General features: G+C 41.4%; 2 protein-coding genes and 1 long non-coding RNA gene across 5 annotated transcripts in view; 1 reads left to right on the top strand and 2 right to left on the bottom strand.

The window, feature by feature from the left end:
• Nucleotides 1-27,566, top strand: part of LOC127926657 (zinc finger protein 883-like) — a 61,881-nt gene that overhangs the window by 32,535 nt on the left and 1,780 nt on the right. The window lies entirely within an intron of this gene.
• Nucleotides 10,319-10,788, bottom strand: LOC127926665 (uncharacterized). Its single transcript, XR_008124798.1, has 3 exons — nucleotides 10,709-10,788; nucleotides 10,531-10,665; nucleotides 10,319-10,430 (listed from the first exon to the last, which is right to left on the bottom strand). It is a non-coding gene; the product is annotated as an uncharacterized LOC127926665 (long non-coding RNA).
• LOC127926661 (uncharacterized) overlaps nucleotides 12,946-27,566 on the bottom strand; it is a 43,702-nt gene continuing 29,081 nt past the window's right edge. The window contains exons 1-5 of one of the 3 annotated variants that reach the window (XM_052512151.1): nucleotides 18,346-18,875; nucleotides 17,831-17,928; nucleotides 17,522-17,699; nucleotides 15,953-16,067; nucleotides 12,946-13,990 (exon numbers count right to left, since the gene is read on the bottom strand). In XM_052512151.1, coding sequence (XP_052368111.1) covers nucleotides 13,444-13,990; nucleotides 15,953-16,067; nucleotides 17,522-17,699; nucleotides 17,831-17,928; nucleotides 18,346-18,583 — 1,176 coding nt within the window. In that variant the 5' untranslated portion in view covers nucleotides 18,584-18,875 and the 3' untranslated portion in view covers nucleotides 12,946-13,443. Of the gene's footprint in view, nucleotides 13,991-15,952; nucleotides 16,068-17,521; nucleotides 17,700-17,830; nucleotides 17,929-18,345; nucleotides 18,876-27,566 lie in introns of those variants that run through there. The other 2 variants (XM_052512153.1, XM_052512152.1) reach the window with 2 other exon arrangements.

Raw genomic sequence — 27,566 nt, 5'->3', positions numbered from 1 at the left:
GGGCTTGGCAATTAAGGTCACATCACTATGAAAACAGATGGACTCTTAATGAGGCCTAAAGTTCTATCTGAATCATGGAAACACCAAAAAAAATGCCCAGGGTCCCTCAACTCATATCTGCTGAAACAGTGTCATTTTATGCATGCTTGTTACAAAGACTAGGCTTGAGGACTACTGCAGATGTGGCCAGGGCAATAAATTGCACTCTCCGTTGTGAGATCTAAACCCAGCGCTACAGGGAGACAGGACGGACAGCTTATCATCCTCGCAGTGGCAGACCACGTGTAACAACACCTGCACAGGATCGGTACATCCAACATCACACCTGCGGGACAGGTACAGGATGGCAACAACAACTGCCAAAGTTACACCAGGAACGCACAATCCCTCCATCAGTGCTCAGACTGTCTGCAATAGGCTGAGGGCTTGTATGCCTATTGTAAGGCAGGTCCTCACTAGACATCACTGGCAACAACGTCTCTGGGCACAAACCCACCGTCACTGGACAGGACTGAACAGACAGGACTGGCAAAAGTGGTCTTCACTGACAAGTTGCGGTTTTGTCTCCAGGGGTGATGGTCGCATTCGCGTTTATCGTCGAAGGAATGAGCATTACACCGAAGCCTGTCCTCTGGAGCGGGATCGATTTGGAGGTGGAGGGGCCGTCGTGGTCTGGTGCGGTGTGTCACAGCATCATCAGAATGAGCTTGTTGTCATTGCAGGCAATCTCCAAGCTGTGCATTACAGGGAAGACATCGTCCTCCCTCATGTGGTACCCTTCCTGTAGGCTCATCCTGACATGGCCCTCCAGCATGACAATGCCACCAGTCATAGTGCTCATTCTGTGCATGATTTCCTGCAAGACCGGAATGTCAGTGTTCTGCTATAGCCAGCGAAGAGCCCGGATCGCAATCCCATTGAGCACGTCTGGGACCTGTTGGATCGGAGGGTGAGGGCTAGGCCCATTCTCCCCAGAAATGTCCGGGAACTTGCAGGTGCCTTGGTGGAAGAGTGGGGTAGCATCTCACTGCAACTACTGTCAAATCTGGTGCAGTTCATGAGTAGATGCACTGTAGTACTTAACCCCCCCCCCTTTGTTCAGGGACACATTATTCCATTTCAGTTCGTCACATGTCTGTGGAACTTGTTCAGTTTGGAATCTTGTTATGTTCCAACAAATATTTACACATCTTAAGTTTGCTGAAAGTAAACGCAGTTGACAGTGAGAGGACGTTTCTTTGTTTGCTGAGTTTAGATTGGCGAGGGGGAAAAACAATTTAATCAATTTTAGAATAATGCTGAAATGTAACATTTGGAAAAGGTGTATCATTCGTGTATCTATTAAAAAAATAAACTGTCTTTGGCAGGAGAAAGACCAGACTCAGTGGAACCAGAGCCAGGGACGTCCAAACCCGCAAGACGACACCAGTACTCCTACTGTGGAAAGGGTTGTAACCTGTTATTGGACCTGAAACAACATGAAAAAATACACACAGGGGAGAAGCCTTATCACTGCTCCCAGTGTGGCAAGTGTTTTAACCAGTTAGGGAACCTGAAACTACATGAGAGAATACACACAGGGGAGAAGCCTTACCACTGCTCCCAGTGTGGCAAGTGTTTTAACCAGCTAGGGAACCTGAAAAGGCATGAGAGAATACACACAGAGAAGCCTTACCACTGCTGCCAGTGTGGAAAGTGTTTCAACCAGTCAGTGGAACTGAAACGACATGAGAAAATACACACAGAGGGAGAAGCCTTACCACTGCTCCCAGTGTGGAACGTTTTAATCTGTCAGGGAACCTGAAAAAGCATGAGAGAATACACACAGGGGAGAAGCCTTTTCACTGCTCCCAGTGTGGAAAGTGTTTTAACCAGTTAGTTAACCTGAAACGACATGAGAGAATACACACATGGGAGAAGCCTTACCACTGCTCCCAGTGTGGAAAGTGTTTTAACCAGTTATTTAACCTGAAACAGCATGAGAGAATACACAGGGAGAAGCCTTACCACTGCTCCCAGTGTGGAAAGAGTTTCAACCAGTTAAACCTGAAACAGCATGAGAGAATACACACAGGGGAGAAGCCTTACCACTGCTCCCAGTGTGGAAAGTGTTTTAACCAGTTAGGGAACCTGAAACGGCATGAGAGAATACACACAGAGGAGAAGCCTTACCACTGCTCCCAGTGTGGAAAGTGTTTTAACCAGTTAGGGAGCCTTAACCATGAGAACAAATGAGAGAATACACACAGGGAAGAAGCCTTACCACTGCTCCCAGTGTGGAAAGTGTTTTAACCATTTATGGAACCTGAAACGGCATGAGAGAATACACAAAATAATTCACAACAGGGAGAAGCCTTACCACTGCTCCCATGTATATTGAACCATCTCATTGACCTGAAACATCATGAGAAATACACAGTGCTCAGGGGAGTCTTAATTGTTGCCTGATGTGTTTACCACTGCTCCCAGTGAAATTGCTTCTTCCAATGCTAAACATGTACCTGTTAAGCAAGTGTTTTAACCTTAGGGAAACTGACATGAGAGAATACACACAGGGATGAGAAGCCTTAAAACTGCTCCCAGTTGTGGCAAAGTGTTTCAACCTGGAGATTAGGAGAATACACAAGAATATTGGGGAGCTCTAAGATTTCAACATGTTTAAGAGTGTTTGCTATGGCTTTTCAACCTCTGCCATAATGTGGATTCAGAGCTATCTATCTGATAGAACTCAGAGGGTTTTTAATGGAAGCTTCTCTAATGTCAAACATATAAAGTGTGATGTACTGCAGGGCAGCTCTCTAGGCCCTCTACTCTTTTCTATTTTTACCAATGGCCTGCCACTGGCATTAAACAAAGCATGTGTGTCCATGTATGCTGATGATTCAACTATATAAGCACCAGCAACCACAGCTAATGAAGTCACTGAAACCCTTAACAAAGAGTTGCAGTCTGTTTTGGAATGCGTGGCCAGTAATAAACTGGTCCTGAACATCTCTAAAACTAAGAGCATTGTATTTGGTACAAATCATTCCTTAAGTTCTAGACCTCAGCTGAATCTGGTAATGAATTGTGTGGCTGTTGAACAAGTTGAGGAGACTAAATTACTTGGCATTACCTTAGATTGTAAACTGTCATGGTCAAAACATATAGATTCAATGGTTGTAAAGATGAGGAGAGGTCTAGCCATAATAAATAAATGCTCTGCTTTTTTGACACTACTCTCCACAAAGCAAGTTCTGCAGGCTCTAGTTTTGTCTAATCTTGATTATTGTCCAGTCTTGTGGTCCAGTGCTGCAAGGAAATACCTAGTAAAGCTGCAGCTGGCCCAGAAAAGAACAGAGCGGCTGTCACGCCCTGGCCATAGAGAAGCTTTTATTCTCTATTTTGGTTTGGCCAGGGTGTGACTAGGGTGGGCATTCTATGTTCCTTTTTCTGTGTTTTTGTATTTCTTTGTTTTTGGAACGGGTTTTTGGCCGATAGGGTTTTGTGGGTAGTTGTTTTCTGTCTTTGGAATCAGAAGGCTGATATAAATACTATACATGCTAGTCTCTTTTGGCTAAGAGTTGAGGAGAGACTGACTGTATCACTTCTTTTTATAAGAAACATGTGTGTTGAATGTGTTGAAAAGGGAATTCTGCCCTATGTGCACAGAAGAGACCACAGGAAAACTTCTTTGATCAGAGGTTAGTTTGTTTAATAAGGATTTGCAACCCAGAGTTTACACTTACAGCAATTTGCAAGCAAGACACTCAGTTCAAAAGATGGTGTTTTCCCTTTTTATCCCCTACTGAGGATCACCCCGCCCAGGCTGATGTCCCTTAACTTTAATACCATATAAGCTCATTATTAATAGTTGCTAATACAAAGATGTCTCTGCAAGGCGGGGTTCAGCTTATTGCGTTATTGGCAGTTAGTTTCCTAATGACTCTTCCCCTTATTGCTATCATGTCAGACTGGAAGTAGGACTGGAACATAGTATCAACAGGAACTCTTAGTTCCCTTTATCCATCTGTTACCTAAAATATAGTTTCAACACACAGACATCTGATTTTGTACAGTTGACCTTTTCATGCACTTGCAAGGTGTCTACCACTGATTCTTTATCTCAAGCTAAAGCAAAACATGAATCATTGTACTTTTGTCATCACAGGTGTTCCTATAATGTACAGATATCATCAAAGTTCTTACAAGTCAAATTACACACATCTCTGACACACACACTTATCCCACCAGACATGCCACTGGGGGTCTTTTCACAGTTCACAAGATTCCAGAACAAATTAAAGAAAGCGTACAGTATTATATAGGGCCCTTATTGCATGGAACTTCCTTCCATCTCATATTGCTCAAATAAACAGCAAACCTGGTTTCAAAAAACAGATAAAGCAACACCTCTCCCCTATTTGACCGAGGTGGTTTGTGTATATGCATTGATATGGAGGCTACGTGTGCCTTTTACAAAATGTATGTAGTTCTGTTCTTGTCTATTGATGTTCTGTATTATTGTCACGCCATAGAGAGGCTTATTATTCTCTATTTTGGTTAGGCCAGGGTGTGACTCGGGTGGGAATTCCAGTTTCTTTATTTCTATGTTTTCTATTTCTTTGTTTTTGGCGGAGTGTGGTTCCCAATCGGAGGCTGTCTATCGTTGTCTCTAATTGGGAATCATACTTAGGCAGCCTTTTTCCACCTGTGTTTTTGGGTAGTTGTTTTCTGTATAGTTGATGTGTCTTACAGAACTGTTCGTTCTTCTCTTTGTTATTTTGTTCGAATGTTTTTTGATTAAATAAAAATCATGAACACTTACCACGCTGCGCTTTGGTCCATGCCTTCCGACGAGAGACGTGACAATTGTGTCATGTTTTGTGTTGACCGCAGGAGGGGTAGCTGCTGCTTTTGCAACAGCTAATGGGGATCATAGTAAAATAACAAACTCTGTTGTTCTCAGAAATGAAGAATCTTGGTTTGACTTGGACTCCAGCAGATCCTTATATTACAATATCCACTACAACTCACCCACAGATTGCTGTTTCATGATTGTCTCAATGAAGAGTTCCTCATTCCACTTTCCTGTGGTATTTTACAAGCCTCCCACTGGTTGAATAAACATTGTTTCCACGTCAAATTAAAAAACATGCTTAACATAGAAGGTTCATCAATCTTCATCCCTAAACTAGCAACATTAACTATTGTCTATTGTTATTCTCAATGACATTCCTGGCCTTATGAAATCCTAGCTAAATACAATGTTCCCACCCGTTTTCATGTCTTTGGTTATGCAAACATTTGTTTATTAGATTATATTTCTCATGAAGATGAATATAGTTTTAATTCTGCATGGGTCACGCATTGCTTTGGTCATGTGTTCCCTTATGGGTCAATGATTGTAATTAGAATATAGCAATGATGCTCTGTCCTCAATCACTTACAGTTTCTCTGGAAAGTATTCAGACCCCTTGACTTGTAGGTTTAGGTCATCAGTAAAGGGGACATCTTAAATATTACAATGACCCTTTCAAAGACAGACATCCCCGAGACCTCCCCCTATAACTATTTTTAAAAGGGTAAAAATGATCTGTTTTCTATAGCATTAAGGTCAGGGCGTTGTGATGCCCACTCCAATACCTTGACTTTGTTGTCCTTAAGCCATTTTGCCACAACTTTGGAAGTATGCTTGGTGTCATTGTCCATTTGGAAGACCCATTTGCGACCAAGCTTTAACTGATGTCTTGAGATGTTGCTTCAATATATTCACATAATTTTCCTCCCCCATGATGCCATCTATTTTGTGAAGTGCCCCAGTCCTTCCTGCTGCGAAGCACCCCCACAACATGATGCTGCCACCTGTGTGCTTCACGGTTGGGATGGTGTTCTTCGGCTTGCAAGCATCCCCCTTTTTCCTCCGAACATAACGATGGTCATTATGGCCAAACAGTTCTATTTTTGTTTCATCAGACCAGAGGACGCCTTCAGGCGTTTGGAAATCGCTCCCAAGGATGAACCAGACTTGTGGAGGTCTACCATTTTTTTCTGAGATCTTGGCAGATTTGTATTTATTTTCCCATGATATCAAGTAAAGAGGCACTGAGTTTCAAGGTAGGTCTTGAAATACATACACAAGTGCTCTTCCAATTGACTCAAATGATGTCAATTAGCCTATCAGAAGCTATAGACATAATTTTCTGGAATTTTCCAAGGCTGTTTAAAGGCACAGTCAACTTAGCGTATGTAAACTTCTAACCCACTGGGATTGTGAAATAATCTGTCTGTAAACAATTGTTGGAAAAATGACTTGTCCCATTAACACAGATGTCCTAACCGACTTGCCAAAACTATAGTTTGTTAACAAGACATTTGTGGAGTTGTTGAAAAATGAGTTTTAATGACTCCAACCTAAGTGTATGTAATCTTTAGCTTCAACTGTAAATACTGTATCCTTCACTATCTATTCTTCACTGTGTATTGCATCTTAGCTGCTGTGTTTGCTCATCCATGTTATATACTTCTATATTTCCCATTCCTTTACTGGATTAGTTGTGGAATTTGTTAGATATTATCTGTTAGATACTGCTGCACTGTCGGATCTAGAAGCATAAGCATTTCACTACACTCACAATAACATCTGATAACCATGTGTATGTGACCAATAACATCTGCTAACCATGTGTATGTGACCAATAACATCTGCTAACCATGTGTATGTGACCAATAACATCTGCTAACCATGTGTATGTGACCAATAACATCTGCTAACCATGTGTATGTGACCAATAACATCTGCTAACCATGTGTATGTGACCAATAACATCTGCTAACCATGTGTATGTGACCATAACATCTGCTAACCATGTGTATGTGACCAATAACATCTGCTAACATTTGATTTGATTTGACCAAAACAAATCCCATGTGATGTTGTGACCAATAACATCTGCTAACCATGTGTATGTGACCAATAACATTTGATTTGATTTGAACAAAACAAATCCATGGAAAACGGATTGGATTCGTAAAATCCATCTACAAAAGGTATTTTTTATTAATTTTAACACAACTGGTAACCAGTGACTGGTGACATTTTGTGTTGATTTCATGTTGAATTCACTTTAGTTGACGAATCAAAGAAATGTAAATAGAAACTAGATGTTGAACTGATGTCTGTGCCCAGTGGGACGATTTGAATATGCAGCAGGTGTTGGATCAATATCCACCTTAGTAGCTAAATTTCTGTGCAATTTGCGACAGATTTACAAGTGGATATTCTCAAATCTGCATGAAACAATATACACATTTTCCAACCGGAAATGTTTGCAACAAACAGGTTTATTGCAGATAAAAGACTTTGCGTGATGAAGTAGTGCACGGAAAAAATGTTTTGCTATTGAATTCCCATGTACTGAATGAAAAATGCAAGTTCAATGGGTTTTCATTGCATTTTCAACTCTACTGATGGTTTTGAAAAAGATTGAGTTATATAGCAAAAGTCCTCTTGTCCCGTGCACTGTAGCCAGCAGCTCAAAGATACAGTGTTGGTAGGCTACCTACATGATGAGATTATTATGGATGAGAGAGATATTATTTTATTTGTCAAATGGCAACCAAGCATCAATCATCATGTCAAGAATAAGACCCTCAAAATGTATAAAATGGAAATGAACATCAAGCTCATCAATGTTGTTTCACCACCCTGTTTTGAAGTTCATCATTTATTTAATCTGTAGCCTAATAAACTTTTGCATGGTTCCCAAGTCGTAGTGGGAATGGACCAACAATATATCATCAATGGACTCCAATTGCTTAACTAAGATATGATCGTTATAAAATCCATATTTGTTATAAAGGATTAATGCCGCCATTTCTTGTTACAACATTTTTACTGACACAAAAAAAACACCATGTCAAACGAAATAACAAATCGTCTGTCTTCATTTATAAAAGTGTAGATGCATATCCTGTTTCCATCAGCCCAGTCATTACTTTGAAATGGTTGGATCAATATCCACCTCATGATGGATGAATTATAATAAATGGAATATGTCAAATGGCAGCCAAGCATCAATCATCATCATGTCAAGAAGAAGACCTCAAAATTTTGGAATGGAGCATCAAGTTCATCACATGTCATTTCACCACCCTGTGAAGTTCATCATTTATTTAATCTGTAGCCATAATAAACTGCATGATTTCCCAAGTCATATTTGGAGGACCACACAATATATCATAATACACTCCAAGTTAACTAAGATATTAATCGTTATAAAATCCATATTTGCGCATAAAGGATTAATGCCTGATAACCATTATCTTGTTACAACAGTTTTACTGATGTCAAAAACAACACCATGTCAAACGATAACCAATGTATTTGGAATGTTGAGTAGTTCTATCTGATGTCATATCCTGTTTCCCCTGATAACCTCAAGTGATATTTGGAATGTCTGAGTAGTTCTATCTGATGTCATAATACACCCTCTGATAACCAAGTGTTATTTGGAATGTCTGAGTAGTTCTATCTGATGTCATAATACACCCTCTGATAATCAAGTGATATTTGGAATGTCTGAGTAGTTCTATCTGATGTCATAATACACCCCTCTGATAATCAAGTGATATTTGGAATGTCTGAGTAGTTCTATCTGATGTCATAATACACCCCTCTGATAATCAAGTGATGTTCACATGTGATGCATTTGCTCCATTGTTGACATTTAAATGGGAGGCCCACTCTGATGATGTATGTCTTACATAGTGGGGCTTTAAAATAATAGTATGGTGACATCTTAGTGGGGCTTGAAATGAATAGGATTATTAATCAAAAACTCCTATAGCAACAATACACTGTGGCTTTGACTTCAAGAGGATGGGTGGTGGTGCTACTCTATAGGTAAAACTGTCCAATATGAATGTTCAATACACACAATAGGTTGTTGATAAGTTAGGCAGTTAGCTGCACAGCTTAGCCCTAACACAGCTAACACAGCTCGCTAACACAGCTCGCTAACACACGGCCAGACGGATTACCAGGACGTGTACTCAGAGCATGCGCTGACCAACTGGCAACTGTCTTCACTGACATGTTCAACCTCTCCCTGTCTGTAATACCAACATGTTTCAAGCAGACCACCATAGTCCCTGTGCCCAAGAACACCAAGGTAACCTACCTAAATGACTACCGACCCATGTCACTCACGTATGTAGCCATGAAGTGCTTTGAAAGGCTGGACATCTCTGTGAAGATGGGAGAACCTTCCAGAAGGACAACCACCTCTGCAGCACTCTGCCAGTCTGGCCTTAATGGTAGAGATGGTAAAGGTGGTGATGAAGGAAAAACTTCATTTAATACATTTTAGAATAAGGCTGTAACGTAACAAAATCTGGATTTCCGAATGCTGTCCTCTCCAAATGTAGCTGTATTTTATTGGTTGGAATTGTTTTAAGATGGCCAGACTGTGGATTATTTAGCTGTTTGATTTGTAATTCTAGGACCCCTTTAGGTATAAATATAAATATATATAATACCAGTCAAAAGTTTGGACACTTCAAAACCTTAGTCCTTTAAAAAAAAGAAAAATCCAGTTAAAAACGTGTTTTCAATGCATTTCTATGGGCAATATTAGTAAAGCCCAAATTCAATATTTTATTCATTTAATTATATATATATATATATACAGTACCAGTCAAAAGTTTGGACACACCTACTCATTCCAGAGATTTTCATTATTTTTACTTTTTTCTGCTTTGTAGAATAATAGTGAAGACATCAAAACTATGAAATAACATATATAGAATCATGTAGTAACCAAACAAGTGTTAAACAAATCTAAATATATTTTATGTTTGAGAGTCTTCAAAGTAGCCACCCTTTGCCTTGATGACAGCTTTGCAACACTCTTGGCAATGTAGAAAAAAAGTTAACATAAAGAAAAACCCTGCAATGAGTAGGTGTGTCCAAACTTTTGACTGGTACTGAATATATATGTATATAGATATATTTAAATCAAATATTGAATTTGGGCTTTACTAATATTGCCCATAGAAATGCATTGAAAAACAGATTTATTGGAAAAAATACATATATATTTGTTTTAAGTAATACGGTTTTGATAACTGGAAAAAATACATATATATTTGTTTTAAGTAATAAGGTTTTGAAGTGTCTGTCCTATATCTAGGCGATATAAGAAAGCTCAGGTAATATTTTATATTGTTTTACATATATTTAACCCCTTATTTTTCCCCAACAAAACTACCCCTCCATACTTCCATATGTGTGTATAGGTTACCTTCAAATGAGTTCCAATGATCAACATAGAGAACACACCTTCACAACCCTCCCAAACCTCTCTACAACATCCCCAACAAACACCTTCACAACCCTCCCAAACCTCTCTACAACATCCCCAACAAACACCTTCACAACCCTCCCAAACCTCTACAACATCCCCAACAAACACCTTCACAACCCTCCCAAACCTCTCTACAACATCCCCAACAAACACCTTCACAACCCCCAACAAACACCTCCCAAACCTCTCTACAACATCCCCAACAAACACCTTCACAACCCTCCCAAACCTCTCTACAACATCCCCAACAAACACCTTCACAACCCTCCCAAACCTCTCTACAACATCCCCAACAAACACCTTCACAACCCTCCCAAACCTCTACAACATCCCCAACAAACACCTTCACAACCCTCCCAAACCTCTCTACAACATCCCCAACAAACACCTTCACAACCCTCCCAAACCTCTCTACAACATCCCCAACAAACACCTTCACAACGCTCTCTACAACATCCCCAACAAACACTTTCACAACCCTCCCAAACCTCTCTACAACATCCCCAACAAACACCTTCACAACCCTCCCAAACCTCTACAACATCCCCAGCAAACACCTTCACAACGCTCTCTACAACATCCCCAACAAACACCTTCACAACCCTCCCAAACCTCTACAACATCCCCAACAAACACCTTCACAACGCTCTCTACAACATCCCCAGCAAACACATTCACAACCCTCCCAAACCTCTCTACAACATCTCCAAACACCTCCACAACCCTCACAACATCCCCAAACACCTCCACAACCCTCACAAACGTCTCTACAACATCCTGACATCTGGAGATATCAGTGGTCACTCTTCGTCAAGAGCAGGTATGATGAATCTCTCATCTCAGACATTACAACTAATGTGCTGTGAGATTAAATGCTGGAGGAAATCAATTGTAACTGTTCATGCAATGGAAAAATCTTTCTCTCTCTAGATTCTCCTCCATTAGACTCTCCTGGTGCAGGACAGAGTCAGAGTGCTGGTAATTTTCATGTCTACTGATTTCAATGGTCTCAGAAGTGAGAAGTGATGCGTAGCACCAGATTTAGCCAACAGCTCATTTACATCTGTCCAAGGGAAGATTTGAGGCCATCTAGATGTGTCTCTCTGAGGCCCACCGCAAGTGATGCAACATTTGAGGTTTTGTAGAGAGCTGCTGCTGACACCATGTCCTCTGTTGCTATGGTTACTTTCTTACTCAGTCTCTCCTTTACCACACCTTTATTATGCATCTTCTCTGTCTGTCAGCTGCCAGACCCTACCAACCAACTGACCGATCAAACAACTGACCAACCTTTCAACCTACCGTACCTTATTAAAAAGCTCTTCGGGTTACTTTGTGCAATTTCCACCTGAAGACATACCCTAATCTAACGGCCTGTAGCTCTGGCCCAGAAGCAAGGATATGCATAGTCTTGGTACCATTTGAAAGAAAACACTCTGAAGTTTGTGTAAATGTGAATTGAATGCAGGAGAATATAACACCATAGATCTGGTAGAAGAAAATACAAGGAAATAAACATACGTTCTGTTTTTATTGTTGCTGCATCATCTTTCAACTGAAACAAGAACATCCAGACATACAGATGGGATTCTGGGGTTTGAATGGAGAACATAAGATGGCAACAGTATTTGAAAACAGTTTCAGAAAGATCTTCAGGAATGAGTGAGCTACATGACATTGAGCATGTAGTCACCCAGGTGTCCCACACAAGTTGCCCAAATGTACCCAAGTGGCCGAATTGGTACAGTGATACATTTAATCAAATTACTATATACAAAACACTCAAATGCCATTCTAACATACCACCACCACCCCCAAAAAAAAATGAACATTTAAAAAAATGTAAAATAACAAGGGTAACTATTTACGCACATTCAATGTATAATGTACAATATTGTGAAGACCCTCAGTCCTCTACACAATATTGTTCTTCTGATGCCATGCCCAATAGCAGTCTCTTTCTGCTGTAAAGCAGAGGGTTACTGAACAGCTGGTGCAGGTGATGGGGCATTTCCTGTGACACAGAACACAACGACGTCTCCCTACTGTGCCCTTTTTGCCCTGAGGCACATTCATGTCTGCAGAGATGAATCTGGGCAGGTGAACACTACTAGTTGGAGCAGAGGGGACAGAAGGTGCTACAGTGGACTTGCTGTAGCTAGCAAGCTCCTGGATGAGCAGCTCTCTGAAGACTAGCTGTGAGATGGGGGGCTGTCCACAGCTCTTAGCCATTTCCTTCTGGAGGATGAAGGCATTCACCACAGCAATGTCAATGAAATGATAGAAAAATGTCTTGTACCATTTCATTGTCTTGTGGAGAACATTGTAGTATCCTATCAGCGCATCTGACTGGTCCACACCTCCCATGCTCTGGTTGTAGTCCTTGATGGCTGCAGGAATGGGGACATTTTTTGTGGTCCATGCCCCAGTAGCATCCTTCACACGCCTGACGACGTGATCACCACTGAAGGACTTGTGGATAGTGGAGCACATCGCCACCTCTCTGGTGTCCATCCACTTCACAAACAGCAGGCCATCTTCACGGATCCATCTCATGGTCCCCGCTCAGCCCGCTTAGGCATGTCATTCACCCTGGTTTTCGGGAAGCCCACTCTGTTGGTCCGAATGGTGCCACAAGCCCACACATCCCGCTTCAACAGGTCTGTGAACAGGGTACGGCTTGTGTAGAAGTTATCCACAAACAGTTTGTAGCCCTTCCCTAGCAGCTGCAAATCTAATAACTGCATAACGGAGTCATAGCTAAGTCCCTTACCGGTCGCACAACTGCTCTTCCCCTCATAAACAAAAAAATTGCACGTGTATGCACACGCAGAATCAGCCAAAACAAACAGTTTGTAACCCCATTTAGTTGGTTTGTTACGCATGTAGGGTTTTAGGCCAATTCTGGCTTTTGAAGCTACCATCCTCTCATCGATGGAAATGTTCTGGGCAGGCTGAAAATAGGTTTTGCAAGCCTCAACGATGCTGGTGTAGAGAGGTTTTATTTTGCACAGCCTATCAAACCTTGCTGTGCCTCTCATCTTCTCATTGTCCTCATCAACTTCTGGGTCACTGATATGAAGCGCCTGTAAGATTGTCAGAAACCTTTTGCATGATATGACAGTGGATGGGAAAGGCAGTTGATAGAGGGAGCAGTTTTCCAGTAGTCTTTCAGGGTTTTTAGCTTCACAAGACCCATGTACATGACCATTGACATGAAACAAAAAAGATCTGAACTGGAAATGGGCTTCCATCCCTCTTTCTTGCCTGCCTGCTTCTTAGCACCATACTTATTTGTGTTCGACACCAAGGAATCAACAACTGCCGAGGTGAAAAACAGCTGAAAAAGTTGCATGGGGCTGTACTTAGAGGTCATGTCCAGCTGAGGTCCTGATGGCCTCTTCGGTCTGAATACTGGAGGTGTAGGCAACACATCCTCCTCCAGCACAGAGTGCCAACGACCCTCCTCCTCTCTGATTGCAGGTTTAGCTCTTCCCCACCTCCACTTCTTTGTCACAGACTTCCCACCTGGCAGGGCGGGGGTAGGTGTGGAGCCGGAGACAGCAGGGGTCCGGCTAGATGATCCAGCTCCTGTCGGGGATGGGCACCTTGGCAGTGGGGGCTCCCAATCAGAATCGGAGGGACTGTGAAATAAAGACACAGAAACACAGATTATATTAGAGTAGGGAACGTAAATCACTCAGGTGAGGTTCTGTTCCGTTCCATGATCAAAAATGATCTTGACTCACGCAAAGAAAATGGCTCCTTCTGGTGGAAATTCCAATGGCGAATCGCTGCGTTACGCTCAAATTTCATTCAAGAGTCTTCCTGGATATAAACAATAGATAATTCCATTTACCTCAGCCCATTGGCTGTCTACCAACGAGGTTTCAAGTGGTGATTATTTCTACCCACAGTCATTCAAAGAAGCACTGGTGATATCATTGGCGCGCAATGAGGTCATTGTTTGCTGTGTTCAAATCAGTACGCCCGTAACAAGAATAATCAAGTATGGTTGTGTTACTAACAAACAGAGGATTTCAATGAAACCAACCATGACTAGATAAACGTCAACGCTGTGACTAATTGCATCGAATGTATCGTTGAAAGTTGAAGGATACGGAATTCATGACACAAGCCTTTTACAAAATATGTCGTTTTATGCTATAAAAATGGATTTAAATCGAACAAAACCATTTATTGTGAAGATTGGACCTTTTGTATTGCCAAAAGAAGAAGATCTTCAAAGGTAATTGATTATTTTAGTGCTATTTCTGGCTTTTTGTGGCGCTAATGCTTGGTTGGAAAATGCTAGTAATACTTGTGTGTGTGGCGCGCTGTCGTCAGATTATCGTAAGATTGCTTTAGACAAAAGCATTTTAAAAATCTGACACTGTGGTTGGATTAAGAGGAAGTAAAGATTTTAGATGTTAGATACATGTATTTACAAGAACGTTTAATATTACGAATTGTGCATTTAGTATCTTTGCGCTATGCTATTTCACCAGATGTTAGCCTATGCGGGACGCTAACGTCCCACATAGCCTAAAGAGGTTAACCTCTTAACTTCTTCGATATAGGGGGTGCTGTTTTAATTTTTGGATGAAAAACGCACCCCAGACCTCTTCCAGATCTACCAGCCACACAGACTGAGGCTCCAGAAAATGCACAAAGAGGGTGAAGGGGAGAGAATGCTCACAGAGCCACAAGCCAGAAAGGGATGTGAAGCCACCAGAGTGGCTGAAAGACTATGTTACGTGGAGAAAACATACTGCTGGGGAACATACCCAGCAAAAAGAGACTGTACCTAAGTTAATGTTCATACTGTGTGATTTAATGCTTTCATACGGTTTCAGGATGGGAATTAGCATGTTAGAGAATAATACTGGTTTCCAAATTGCATTTCAGTTATGCGTCAGTGGTTATGCATGTTGAGTTCTTGTTCATGGGAGAGGGGAAGATGTAGTAGGATGTCCCTTGGGGGTATCCGTACCTATGTAGGACATGCGAGGGTTAGGTTAATAAACAGGCTGGAGCTAGAACCTCGTTGTCGCGCGTTCTTATTTTAGATCGTACTACAGTTTGACATGTTTCTACAAACTTTTATTGTACTTCATGGAGACCTGGGAGTGCCACCAGATGATCAGAGGAAAGTGATTCATTTTAAAATCGCTATTTCTGACTTTTGTGGCACCTCTCCTTGGTTGGAAAATGGCAATATGGTTTTCTGTGGCTAGGGGCTGCCCTAACAACTGTTTGGTGTGCTTTCGCCGTAAAGCCTATTTGAAACAGGACAATATGGCTGGATTTACAACAAGTTTATCTTTAAAATGGTGTATAATACTTGTATGTTTGAGGAATTTTAATTATGGGATTTCTGTTGTTTTTAATCTGGCGCCCTGCAATTTCACTGGCTGTTGTCGAGGTGGGACGCACTTGTACCAGAGAGGTTAACAAGACATTTGTGGAGTGGTTGAAAAACAAGTTTTAAGGACTCCAAACTAAGTGTATGTAAACTTTGACTGTGTGTGTGTGTATATATAAATAAATATGCAACCATTTAAACAACTGCATTAGCATGAGAAGTAAAAACTTGTTTTACTTACTGATCAAAAAGTGGATCTTTTCCTTCCAAAAACATTTCTTCCGCACTGGAATCAAAACTCTGGTCACTCACAGAGTCCTCATCCATTCCTTCTGTGTCACTCTCCTGGTCAATTTCTGCAATAATATCATCAAAATGATTATACTTGGACTGAGATTTAGCTTTTCCACTCTTAGTAACCATGTTTAACTTTTTCCAGACTTGAGAAGTCTGTAGAAGAGAACGAACTGCTGTGAAACGTAAACTACCGTGCATCTGGTTTCCTTTCACCAGAGAATGAACTCTGTTGTGCACAGCTCTAGCATGATGGCTGTTTGTCCTACAAACGGCATTCACATACTGCTGGAAATCCCAGCTCATTGGCTATCTAGCGAGGTTTCAAAACGATAGGTGGTCATTGGTCCAAGAACCTTCATGGGCTAATTCAGGTCTTGTATAGCCAATATGTAATGTAGAATTAGGAAACATGTTTGGTTGCCTTCTAGAGTGTCTGAGGATTGCACAGAAACCGAACTTGACCGTGTTAAGCTATGTTTGATTGCTGACAAAATTTGATTTCATTAAATTGTTTTGTTGCAAGTTGAAAGAGTCGTAATTCATGCAGAATGCTGTTTACAACACGGATTGTTAGGATATACATGTCCTTTTGTTAGTTAAAATAACATTACATTTATCATAAATACAGTGTAGACATTGCTAATGATGTAGCGGATTAAATGGCTGATTATCTACATATTATCTACAGAGGCCCATTATTATCTACATAGAGGCCCATTATTATCATTATTATCTATTATCAGAGGCCCATTATTATCTACAGAGGCCCATTATTATCTACAGAGGCCCATTATTATCTACATAGAGGCCCATTATTATCTACAGAGGCCCATTATTATCTACATAGAGGCCCATTATTATCTACAGAGGCCCATTATTATCTACAGAGGCCCATTATTATCTACATAGAGGCCCATTATTATCTACAGAGGCCCATTATTATCTACATAGAGGCCCATTATTATCTACATAGAGGCCCATTATTATCTACAGAGGCCCATTATCAGCAACCATCAGTCCTGTGTTCCAATGGCACGTTGTTTGGCTAATCCAAGTTTATAACTTTAAAATGCGAATCGAACATTAGAAAACGCTTTTGCAATTATGTTAGCACAGCTGAAAACTGTTGTTCTGATGAAAGAAGCAATAAAACTGGCCTCCTGTAGACTAGTTGAGTATCTGGGGCATCAGCATTTGTGGCTTTGATTGTCGATGTTATTTTAATGGACCAAAAAAATGATTTTCTTTCAAAAACAAGGACATTTCTAAGTGACCCCAAACTCTTCAACGGTAGTGTATATATAGAAATACATGTTTAACATTTGCACCAATGGATTGGTGAAAGGAACAGGTGGCTAAGTCAAACAAGATTTTTATTAGTCGGGGACAGCCCCACTGGTAAAAGATACTAGTCCATCTTCATGTCAACTAACAGAACTCTGCTGGTTGTCCTGGTAACAGATACCAGTGGGAAGATCTATTATATTTGTACAAACTAAACTACAGCACTTACTTTGATGAGTCAAATCTGATCCTTTCTTCTCTGCTCCTCCTCTCACAGTTCCACTCAGTCCTGTTGTTTTCCTGCAGTCCACCAGCAGCACAGACAACCTCTTCCTACCCAGCAGTAAGGTGCTACCGGGAGAGGTACGAAACGGGGACTCCGGGAGGGAGGAGGGGCTAGCGTTGTCCTGGTAACCATAAAGAGGGGACACAGACACATAGCATTATGGATGCTGATGTCACTGTTGAAAAAGTGCTTTACAGAAGCCCAGACCAGACCCTGAGAGCAAGCTGTATGCTAGACCAAACCAAGCTGTACCATCTGGTGTTCTGATCTGGAGAGACTCCTCTCTACTTCGTCAGCATCAGGATGTTGTTGAGGCTCCCCAGAGGATCCACAATAGTCATGTCTGTCTCCTGTGTGAATGAGAACATCAAAAATATGGTAAACTTATCAACTTCTATTGCAATCAGAGAGTCTAACAGGAGGGATGAATACATATCTAAAAGGGGACTAAATTAGCCACTTTAATTATGCTTTTTTTTATATTGTTTGTGATCAGTGGTGTAAAGTACTTAAGTAAAAAATACTTTAAAGTACTATTTATGTAGCTTTCCGGGGAATCTGTACTTTACTATTTTATAATAAAATTCAATAATATAGACCACATAGAGATTTTTTTGAAGTTCCAATAATATTTGTACCAATGGCAGATTGCCCCTTAATAAACAATTCCTACAGTACTGAACAACATATTCAAGTGTAGAACTTCAGTATAATGCCCCTTTAAAAACAACTGCATAGTTTGTGCCCGTTTTTAAGACAGTACTCACTGGTGGTAATCGGATCTTCAGTCTCATTTTTCACTCCCAAAACGTCTCCCTCTTTTATTGAGATATCCTCCTCTTTTACTCCAAAAGGGTCTTCCTCCTCTTTCAATTTTACGGCATCTTCCTCCTTTTTGATTCTGAAAGCTTCTACCTCTTTTTCCACTTTGACAACCTCGTTCCCATATTCCTCTTTCACTGTAATATCATCCTCTTGTTTCAATGTGATAGCCTCCTTATTCATTCTTCAAGCTGCTTTGCCTCCTTTCACCAGTTTCTTTCTCCGTCGAGATTAGTGAGTTTATGCTCCGGGAGATTAGCCTAGTGCAGTATCAATGTAACACATTTGCTAATTTAACAAGCAAATTACGTTTAAATGAACCAGTAGATATGTAAACAGAATTATGTTGAAAACACTAAGAGTAATATACACAAGATTGGTCTAAAGACCTCCAATGTTTCGGTTTTAGGTTTGCTAGCAAAGCACAGCGTGGTTAAATCAGAAGCCTTTTGTCGCCGTTGAAGAAGCCTCCTGTCCCGTCCACTAGATTATACGTCACGCAAGAAGCATCACCTGAAAAATTCATATCGCCATCTGCTGACTGGAGTGGGTAACGCAGACTGAAAAATATGAATTACAATGTTCAGTCTGGCAAGCAATGTCATAAGAAGTCATTTAAATATAACCAGATGTTATGTTCTTACTTCTTACAGCCAATACTTCCCTCCAGGATTGGCCTGCCTATTAGGCAGGATTAGGTATGTATATAGACTCTCTTTTTTCTCTACTGTGTTATTGACTTGTTAATTGTTTACTCCATGTGTAACTCTGTGTTGTCTGTTCACACTGCTATGCTTTATCTTGGCCAGGTCGCAGTTGTAAATGAGAACTTGTTCTCAACTAGCCTACCTGGTTAAATAAAGGTTAAATAAATACATTTGAAGAAGGTGACAGATAGAATAGGGTGACATACTCTGAGCTAAATTGACCAAGGCTCATCGCGAACAACACATAACACTTCCTATGGTGGCACATGGGCTATTTAGGCAAGTGTTGGTGTCTCCCATCTCCACAGAGGAACTCTATATCTCTGTCAGTGTGACCATCAGGTTCTTGGTAACCTCCCAGACCAAGGCCCTTCTCCCCTGATTGTGCAGTTTGGCCAGGCGGCCAGCTCTAGGAAGAGCCTTGGTGGTTCCAAACTTTTCCTTTTAAGAACGATGGAAGCCACTGTGTTCTTTGGGAACTTCAATGCGGCATATTTTTTGTTGTTGTCTCCCTTCCCCATATCTGTGCCGGCGCTCTACGGACAATTCCTTCCATTTCATGGCTTGGTTTTTGCTCTGACTTGCGCTGTAAACTGTGGGACCTTATATAGACAGGTGTGTGGCTTTCCAAATCATGTCCAATCAACTGAATTTACCACAAGTGGACTCCAATAAAGTTGTAGAAACATCTCAAGGATGATCAATGGAAACAAGATGCACCTGAGCTCAATTTCGATTCTCATAGCAAAGGGTCTGAATACTTATGTAAATAAGTTATTTCTGTTTAAAAATACATATACATTTGTAATACTTTCTAAAGGCACTGTATGTATATCCTTCAGTTACCCTAAACCTCTCCCATCTATCTCTGAAGACCATCCAGTCCTATCCTTCAGTTACCCTAAACCTCTCCCATCCCATTTCAGGTGTCTCTGGAAGGTGGTGATTGATGCAAGAATGTATACAACGTGTCTGTAATGAAAGTGAACTGTGTTTATGCATGATCAGGGGTGTATTCATTCAGCCGATTCTGTTGACAAACGTTTTTTAAACAGAACACAACCAGGATTGTAGGATTGCCAGGACAGCGGAGTCAATCACCACCTTCCGGAGACACCTGAAACCCCACCTCTTTAAGGAATACCTAGGATAGGATAAAGTAATCCTTCTCACCCCCCTTAAAAGATTTAGATGCACTATTGTAAAGTGGCTGTTCCACTGGATGTCATAAGGTGAATGCACCAATTTGTAAGTCGCTCTGGATAAGAGCGTCTGCTAAATGACTTAAATGTAAATGTAAATGTAGGATAAACATACGTGAATTTGTCCAATAGAACCTCTATTTCAGCTAGATGCAGGCGACAGTGTGCAAGGCGATATTGAATGTGTCACTGTTTGTCACCTCAAAATTTTCTCTCGACCTGCGTGAACCCACATTCTAAACTTTCATTCATTTGTTACCTCATGATGGGTATAGGGGAAATGTTAGTATTATGTAGTATCGGTGTTACATGAATGGAATATGAATGACAGTCGTCCAATATGCTGTAGTAGAAATAAGGCCATGCTCATGAAAACACAAATGGTCCTCCCTCATCTTAAACGGCACTGACCGCCACTGTTTGGATGGTGGACCACTCTTGGTACACATGGGAACTGTTGAGCTGAAAAACCCAGCAGCGTTGCAGTTCTTGACACAAACCGAGGCGCCTTGCACCTACTACCATACCCCGTTCAAAGTAACTTAAATATTTTGTCTTCCCCATTAGCTGTCTAAATGGCACACATGCACAGTCCATGTCTCATGTCTCACGGCTTAAAATTCCTTATTTAACCTGACTCCCCCCTTCACCTACACTGACTGAAGTGGATTTAACTTGTGGCATCAATAAGGGATCGTAGCTTTAGTCTGGATTCACCTAGTCTTTCTAAGTCATGGAAGGAGCAGCTGTTCTTAATGTTTTGTCTACCCAGTGTAAAGCACTACAGATAATCAAGTGCTATTTGCATGTGATGCATTTGTTCTGTTGTTTACAGGACGATTTGTATCTTATAGAGCGTGGCTTTAAGGGAATAGTATGGTCACATCAAGATTAAACCTTATGTAAAAAATGTTTATTAACACACTACCTATTCATAGAAGTATTTATTCATCATCCACATATTCATATTAACATCTACGTCTGTGTACAGGACAGTATTATTTGTAAGAGAAAATATATCAGCTTATTGTTAAATTATTATGACATTCTTTCCAATACAAGAGTGTAGTAACTATTTTCCAAACTGCGTTACCCACTCCAGTCAGCAGATGGCGATCTGCGTCTTTCAGGTGATGCTTCATGCGTGACGTATTATGGACTGGACGGGACCCTTCTTCAGGAAAAACAACACGGCTACTCTTTCAACCACCTCGGTAGCTTGCTAGACAACCTAAAACCGATAGATTGACGCTTTACACCGTGTTTGTGTACATTAGCTAATCTCAGTGTTTTAAACGCATTTCTGTTGACTTATCATCTGATGACCTTTAACCTAATGTTCTTGTTAAATTTGACGTGTTAAAGATTGATACTGAGGTTAGCACGAGGCTAGTCGCTAATGATAACTAACTAGCTAACATCCCTGATCATGAGTTCACTAAACTACTCCTCCCCTGCTGAAGAAGAGGTGGTCTGCTGGACGGAAAAAGAACTGAACATTGTCTGAGGACTGAAAGCAGAGGAGGCTGTGTTACAGTGAAAGAAGATGTTACAGTGAAAGTGTTACAGTGAAAGCAGAGGAGGCTGTTGCTGTTACAGTGAAAGAAGAGGAGGCTGTTGCAGTGAAAGAAGAGGAGGAGGCTGTTACAGTGAAAGAAGAGGAGGCTGTTACAGTGAAAGAAGAGAGACTGTTACAGTGAAAGAAGAGGAGGCTGTTATAGTGTTATAATGAAAGAAGAGAATAATGAAAGAAGAGGAGGCTGTTTGAGAGAGGAAGAGGATGCTGTCAGTGAAAGAAGAGGAGGCTGTTATAGTAGAGAAGTGAAGTGAAAGGAAGACGTTTTTAGAGAGGAAGAGGATGCTATCTTAATAAAGGTGAAGGAGAAAACGTTTTGAGAGTGAAAGAGGAGACAGAATATCAGATTAACACCAGTGAGTACTGTCTTAAACAGGGGCACAAACTATGCAGTTGTTGAACTAATGTGGGGTTTTAAAGGGGCATTCTACTGAAGTTCTACACTTGAATAAGTTTTGTACTCTATAAATTGTTAAATGTAAAATCTGCATTTGGTACATATATTTTCGGGACTTTTAAATTAGATTTATTGAATTCTCCATGTGGTCTACATTGAAGTGCACCTCATCTAATATAACAGTCTTTTAAAATTCAATATTGGTGCATATTTTCTACTTAAAATAACAAAGGGACGCAAAAGCCACCCATTTTGTGGAACGACCCTTTTACATTTGCATCACAAACAGTATTTTAGGAAATCATGATGAAAGTGGCCATTTTAGACATATTCATGCCTCTTGTAAGACTCTATGATTGCAATAGATGGTCATCAGTTTACCATCTGTTTGATGTCCTCGTTCACACAGGAGAGAGACATGACTATCGTGGATCCTCTGGGGAGCCTCAACAACATCCTGATGCTGACGAGGCAGAGAAGAGTCTCTCAGATCAGAACACAAGATGGTACAGCTTGGTCTGGTCTACCATACAGCTTGCTGGTCTACCATACAGCTTGCTCTATTGAGGGCTGGGCTGGGTTTCTGTAAAACACTTTGTGACATCAGCATCCATAATGATATGTGTCTGTGTCCCCTCTTTATGGTTACCAGGACAACGCTAGCCCTTCCATCTTCCCGGAGTCCCCGTGTCGTGCCTCTCCCAGTAGCACCTTACTGCTGGGTAAGAAGAGGTTGTCTGTGCTGCTGGTGGACTGCAGGAAAACAACGGGGCTGAGTGGAACTGTGAGAGGAGGAGAAGAGAAGAAAGGATCAGATTTAACTCATCAAAGTAAGTGCTGTAGTTTGAACAAATACTATAGATCTGCCCACTGGTATCTGTTACCAGGACAACCAGCAGAGTTCTGTTAGTTAACAGGAAGATAGACTGGTATCTGTTACCAGGACAACCAGCAGAGTTCTGATATTTTTTTATTTTTTATTTTACTAGGCAAGTCAGTTAAGAACAAATTCTTATTTATTTTTATTTTTTTGTGTGTTTTTTGTTGTTGAATTTTACCCCTTTTTCTCCCCAATTTCGTGGTATCCCATTGTTGTAGTAGCTACTATCTTGTCTCATCGCTACAACTCCCGTACGGGCTCGGGAGAGACGAAGGTTGAAAGTCATGCGTCCTCCGATACACAACCCAACCAAGCCGCACTGCTTCTTTACACAGCGCACATCCAACCCGGAAGCCAGCCGCACCAATGTGTCGGAGGAAACACCGTGCACCTGGCCACCTTGGATAGTGTACACTGCGCCCAGCCCGCCACAGGAGTCGCTGGTGCGCGATGAGACAAGGACACCCCTACCGAACAAGCCGTCCCTAACCCAGGCGACGCTAGGCCAATTGTGCGTCGCCCCACGGACCTCCCGGTCGCGGCCGGTTACGACAGAGCCTGGGCGAACCCAGGGACTCTGCCTAGGAACAGTGGGTTAACTGCCTGTTCAGGGGCAGAACGACAGATTTGTACCTTGTCAGCTCGTGGATTTGAACTTGCAACCTTTTGGTTACTAGTCCAACGCCCTAACCACTAGGCTACCCTGTTAGTTGACAGGAAGATAGACTGGTGGATATGGATGTTATGAATATCATAACACTGAAAAAGGATTCTGCCAATGAAAAGAGAGAAACCAATAAACCATATAAAACCTTGAAAAGTTAGCCCAATAGACCATATAAAACCTTGATGAAAGTTAGCTTTAGAGAGAAACCAATAGACCATATAAAACCTTGATGAAAGTTAGCTCTAGACATCATCCAAGGCTGTGCAGCAAGCAACAGCAGCCCTGAGACACCAAGACATTGTGGGGAATATCCAGCATGGAAGAGGAGGCTTTGGCCTGGCAGCAAGCAAACCAACGTTCCATAAGGCAACAACATCTGAATGCAGGAAGCTGGTGGTCGAGGAGGTGCGCAGACAGGAGGAGACTGCAAGAAGTGCAAAGGCTGTCTCTCTTGCTAAACAAGGGCAACGGACGCGGTGGGAAGGCCTGGAGAGGAGTAAGATCAACTGGAGTGAGCTTTGGCAAATGGAGGCAAGCAACATCAGCTTCATCATAAGAGCTGTTTATGATGTGCTTCCATCACCAAAAAATCTACATCAATGGTATGGCGAGGACTCGACCTGCCCCCTCTGCCCAGCTCCAGCGACTCTCAGGCATATAATGACAGGTTGCAAGACCAGCCTCTCACAAGGCCGCTACACCTGGAGGCACAATCAGGTCCTCAAGAGCCTGGCTGCAGCACTTGAGACCAAGAGGAGTGCAACCAATTCATTACCTCCAAAAACAAGCAATCCCGTCAAAACAACAACATTCATCCGGGAGGGACAGAAAAGGCCCAAGTATCCTCCTACGAAGCCAGAAACTGGACACCTAGCCATGGCCTGGGACTGGAAGATGCTTGTCGATATTGGCCAGCAACTAATTTTTGCATCTGAGATTGCTTCTACCAACCTTAGGCCAGACATGGTACTCTGGTCCCCTTCACGAAAGGCTGTGTACATCATAGAGCTCACAGTCCCGTGGGAAAACTCTGTTGAAGAGGCCTACGAGCGTAAGAAACTGCGTTACACAGAGTTGGCAGCAGACGCAACTCAGCGTGGCTGGAATGCAAAAGTCTGGCCAGTTGAAGTGGGATGCAGAGGATTCGTGGCTTCTTCCACCATCAGGTTGCTGAAAGAACTTGGAATCCATGGACAGGCTCTGCGGCAGACCGTCAGAGCAGTTTCTCAAGCAGCTGAAAGAGGCAGCCAGTGGATCTGGATCAAACGGAAGGACCCTTGCTGGGCTATAACTTCATGACCCCCCACCCCCACCTGAGAACCCAATTCAGATCCCTCCAACTTGAGGAGGGCATATGAGGTATGCGGTCAGCTGTAGGTCTGGCTCAGGGAAGAGGACGCCCCTGCCTTGCATAGTCCCGTGGGACATCTTAATTGGGCATGGGACACAAGCTAAGGCTTGATCACCCTTTAGCTTTGATGAGGGTGTTTAGTGATTAAAGGCCGAAACACCCACTGATTCGAAGGCACACTACTGAGGATGTGTCCCAAAATTGACATCTTAACCCAGTCTAAGAAATAAACCTCCCATGCCACTCTGTCAACATCACGGCAAATCTCATGTGAGTGCATTCCATCTATTGGCACACTGGACAGTTTTTAACATCTCGTCCCGTGTTTTATGATTCTGGATGTTACATTGCCTGTCCCAGTCAACCCCCATCTTTACAAGACTTTTGAAGCGGCAGACAAAACTCCAGACACTTCAATGTGTTCTGCATTGCTTCATTAACGTCTCATCTACAGAACGTGGTAAACATGCAAATGTACAGTTGTAGTCGGACATTTACATACACCTTCGCCAAATACATTTATACTCAGTTTCACAATTCCTGACATTTAATCATAGTAAAATTTCCCTGTTTTAGGTTAGTTCACCATTTTATTTTTAAGAATGTGAAATGTCAGAATAATAGTAGAGAGATTTATTTCAGCTTTTATTTCTTTCATCACATTCCCAGTGGGTCAGAAGTTCACATACACTCAATTAGTATTTGGTAGCATTGCCTTTAAATGATTTAACTTGGGTCAAACGTTTCATCTCTAGGAGACAGAACGCGTCTCCTTCCTGAGCAGTATGAAGGCTGCGTGGTGCCATGGTGTTTATACCTGCGTACTATTGTTTGTACAGATAAACGTGGTACCTTCAGGCGTTTGGAAATTGCTCCCAATGATGAACCAGACTTGTAGAGGTCTACATTTTTTTTTCTGATGTCTTGGCTGATTTCTTTTAATTTTCCCATGATGTCAAGCAAAGAGGCACTGAGTTTGAAGGTAGGCCTTTGAAATACATCCACTGGTACACCTCCAGTTGGCTCAATTGATGTCAATTAGCCAATCAGAAGCTTCTAAAGCCATAACATAATAATTTTCGGGAATTTTTCAAGCTGTTTAAAGGCACAGTCAACTTAGTGTATGTAAACTCCTGACCCACTGGAGTTGTGATACAGTGAATTATAAGTGAAATAAGACATTTGTGGAGTGGTTGAAAAACTAGTTTTGATTAACTTTATTGACATCGGTGTGTTGCTTACAGTTTAGTTTCCTCCACTGTCCCCATACTGGACTCAAACTAGTGATCCTCTGCTTCTCATCACATATGACCACTCTCCTTGACAATGAACCGATGGAGCGATACAAAAGGTACCAGTTGGACAGCTCCATCTGTGACGTTTCAAGCTGTGGAGTGAGTTTAAAAGGTACCAGTTGGACAGCTCCATCTGTGACGTTTCAAGCTGTGGAGTGAGTTTACGGCACGTTCTCACCTCCGTTACACATGTTCAGGTTGACTTTCCCACGGAATCGACCATATACACTACCAGTCAACAGTTAGGACACAACTACTCATTCAAGGGTTTTTCTTTATTTGTACTATTTTCTACATTGTAGAATAATAGTGAAGATATCAAATCTATGAAATAACACTTATGGAATCATAGAGTAACCTAAAAAGTGTTCAACATTAGGCCACACCTGTCAGGTAAATGGATTATCTTGGCAAAGGAGAAATTTTAACTAACAGGGATATAAACACATTTTGCACCGAATTTGAGAGAAATAAGCTTTAGTGCGTATGTAAGAATTCTGGGATATTTCAGCTCATGAAACATGGGACCAACACTTTACATATTTATATTTTTTGTAACATCTACCCCAAATATTTCACATTCTTTTTTACTTTACCCAAAATATCATGAAATGAATGATAGTCAAAATGTGTGAACGTCTAAATAAGAAATTGGTCCATTTAAACAGCAATGTGTCGAACCCTTTCAACAACGGGGAGATGTTACTGATGTGCTTTGTATCTGTGACGTAAAACAAGTTGTGGACTTCCACTTTAAATTACTTATATGTTTAAGGAAGTGTGTAGGTCACATTCTGTATCATACAGCTATGAAGGTTCTATATTTAGAACCACTTGCTTGATAGGAATCTAGCGATGTCTGTGTCTTGAGTGTCATAGGACTGTCTAGTGTTTTGTGTTCTGACTAGTAAAACAGAAATACAAATAAGTATTGTAAACAGTAATTACTAGGAGGCTCTACAACATTTGTTTAAAATCACACAAAAATGGTTTTAAATGATGAAATGTTTGAAAGCTGGCCTCAGGTTATTGAGGGATCTGATTTGGTTTAAAGTTCATAGCAAGGCAGTTTTATCATGTGGAGATTTCAT

This window comes from Oncorhynchus keta, unplaced genomic scaffold (assembly GCF_023373465.1).
Source record: "Oncorhynchus keta strain PuntledgeMale-10-30-2019 unplaced genomic scaffold, Oket_V2 Un_contig_8036_pilon_pilon, whole genome shotgun sequence".
Taxonomy (NCBI): Eukaryota; Metazoa; Chordata; class Actinopteri; order Salmoniformes; family Salmonidae; genus Oncorhynchus; species Oncorhynchus keta.
Note: the sequence above shows the minus strand (reverse complement) of the source record. Positions and strands in the feature narration are given on the sequence as shown.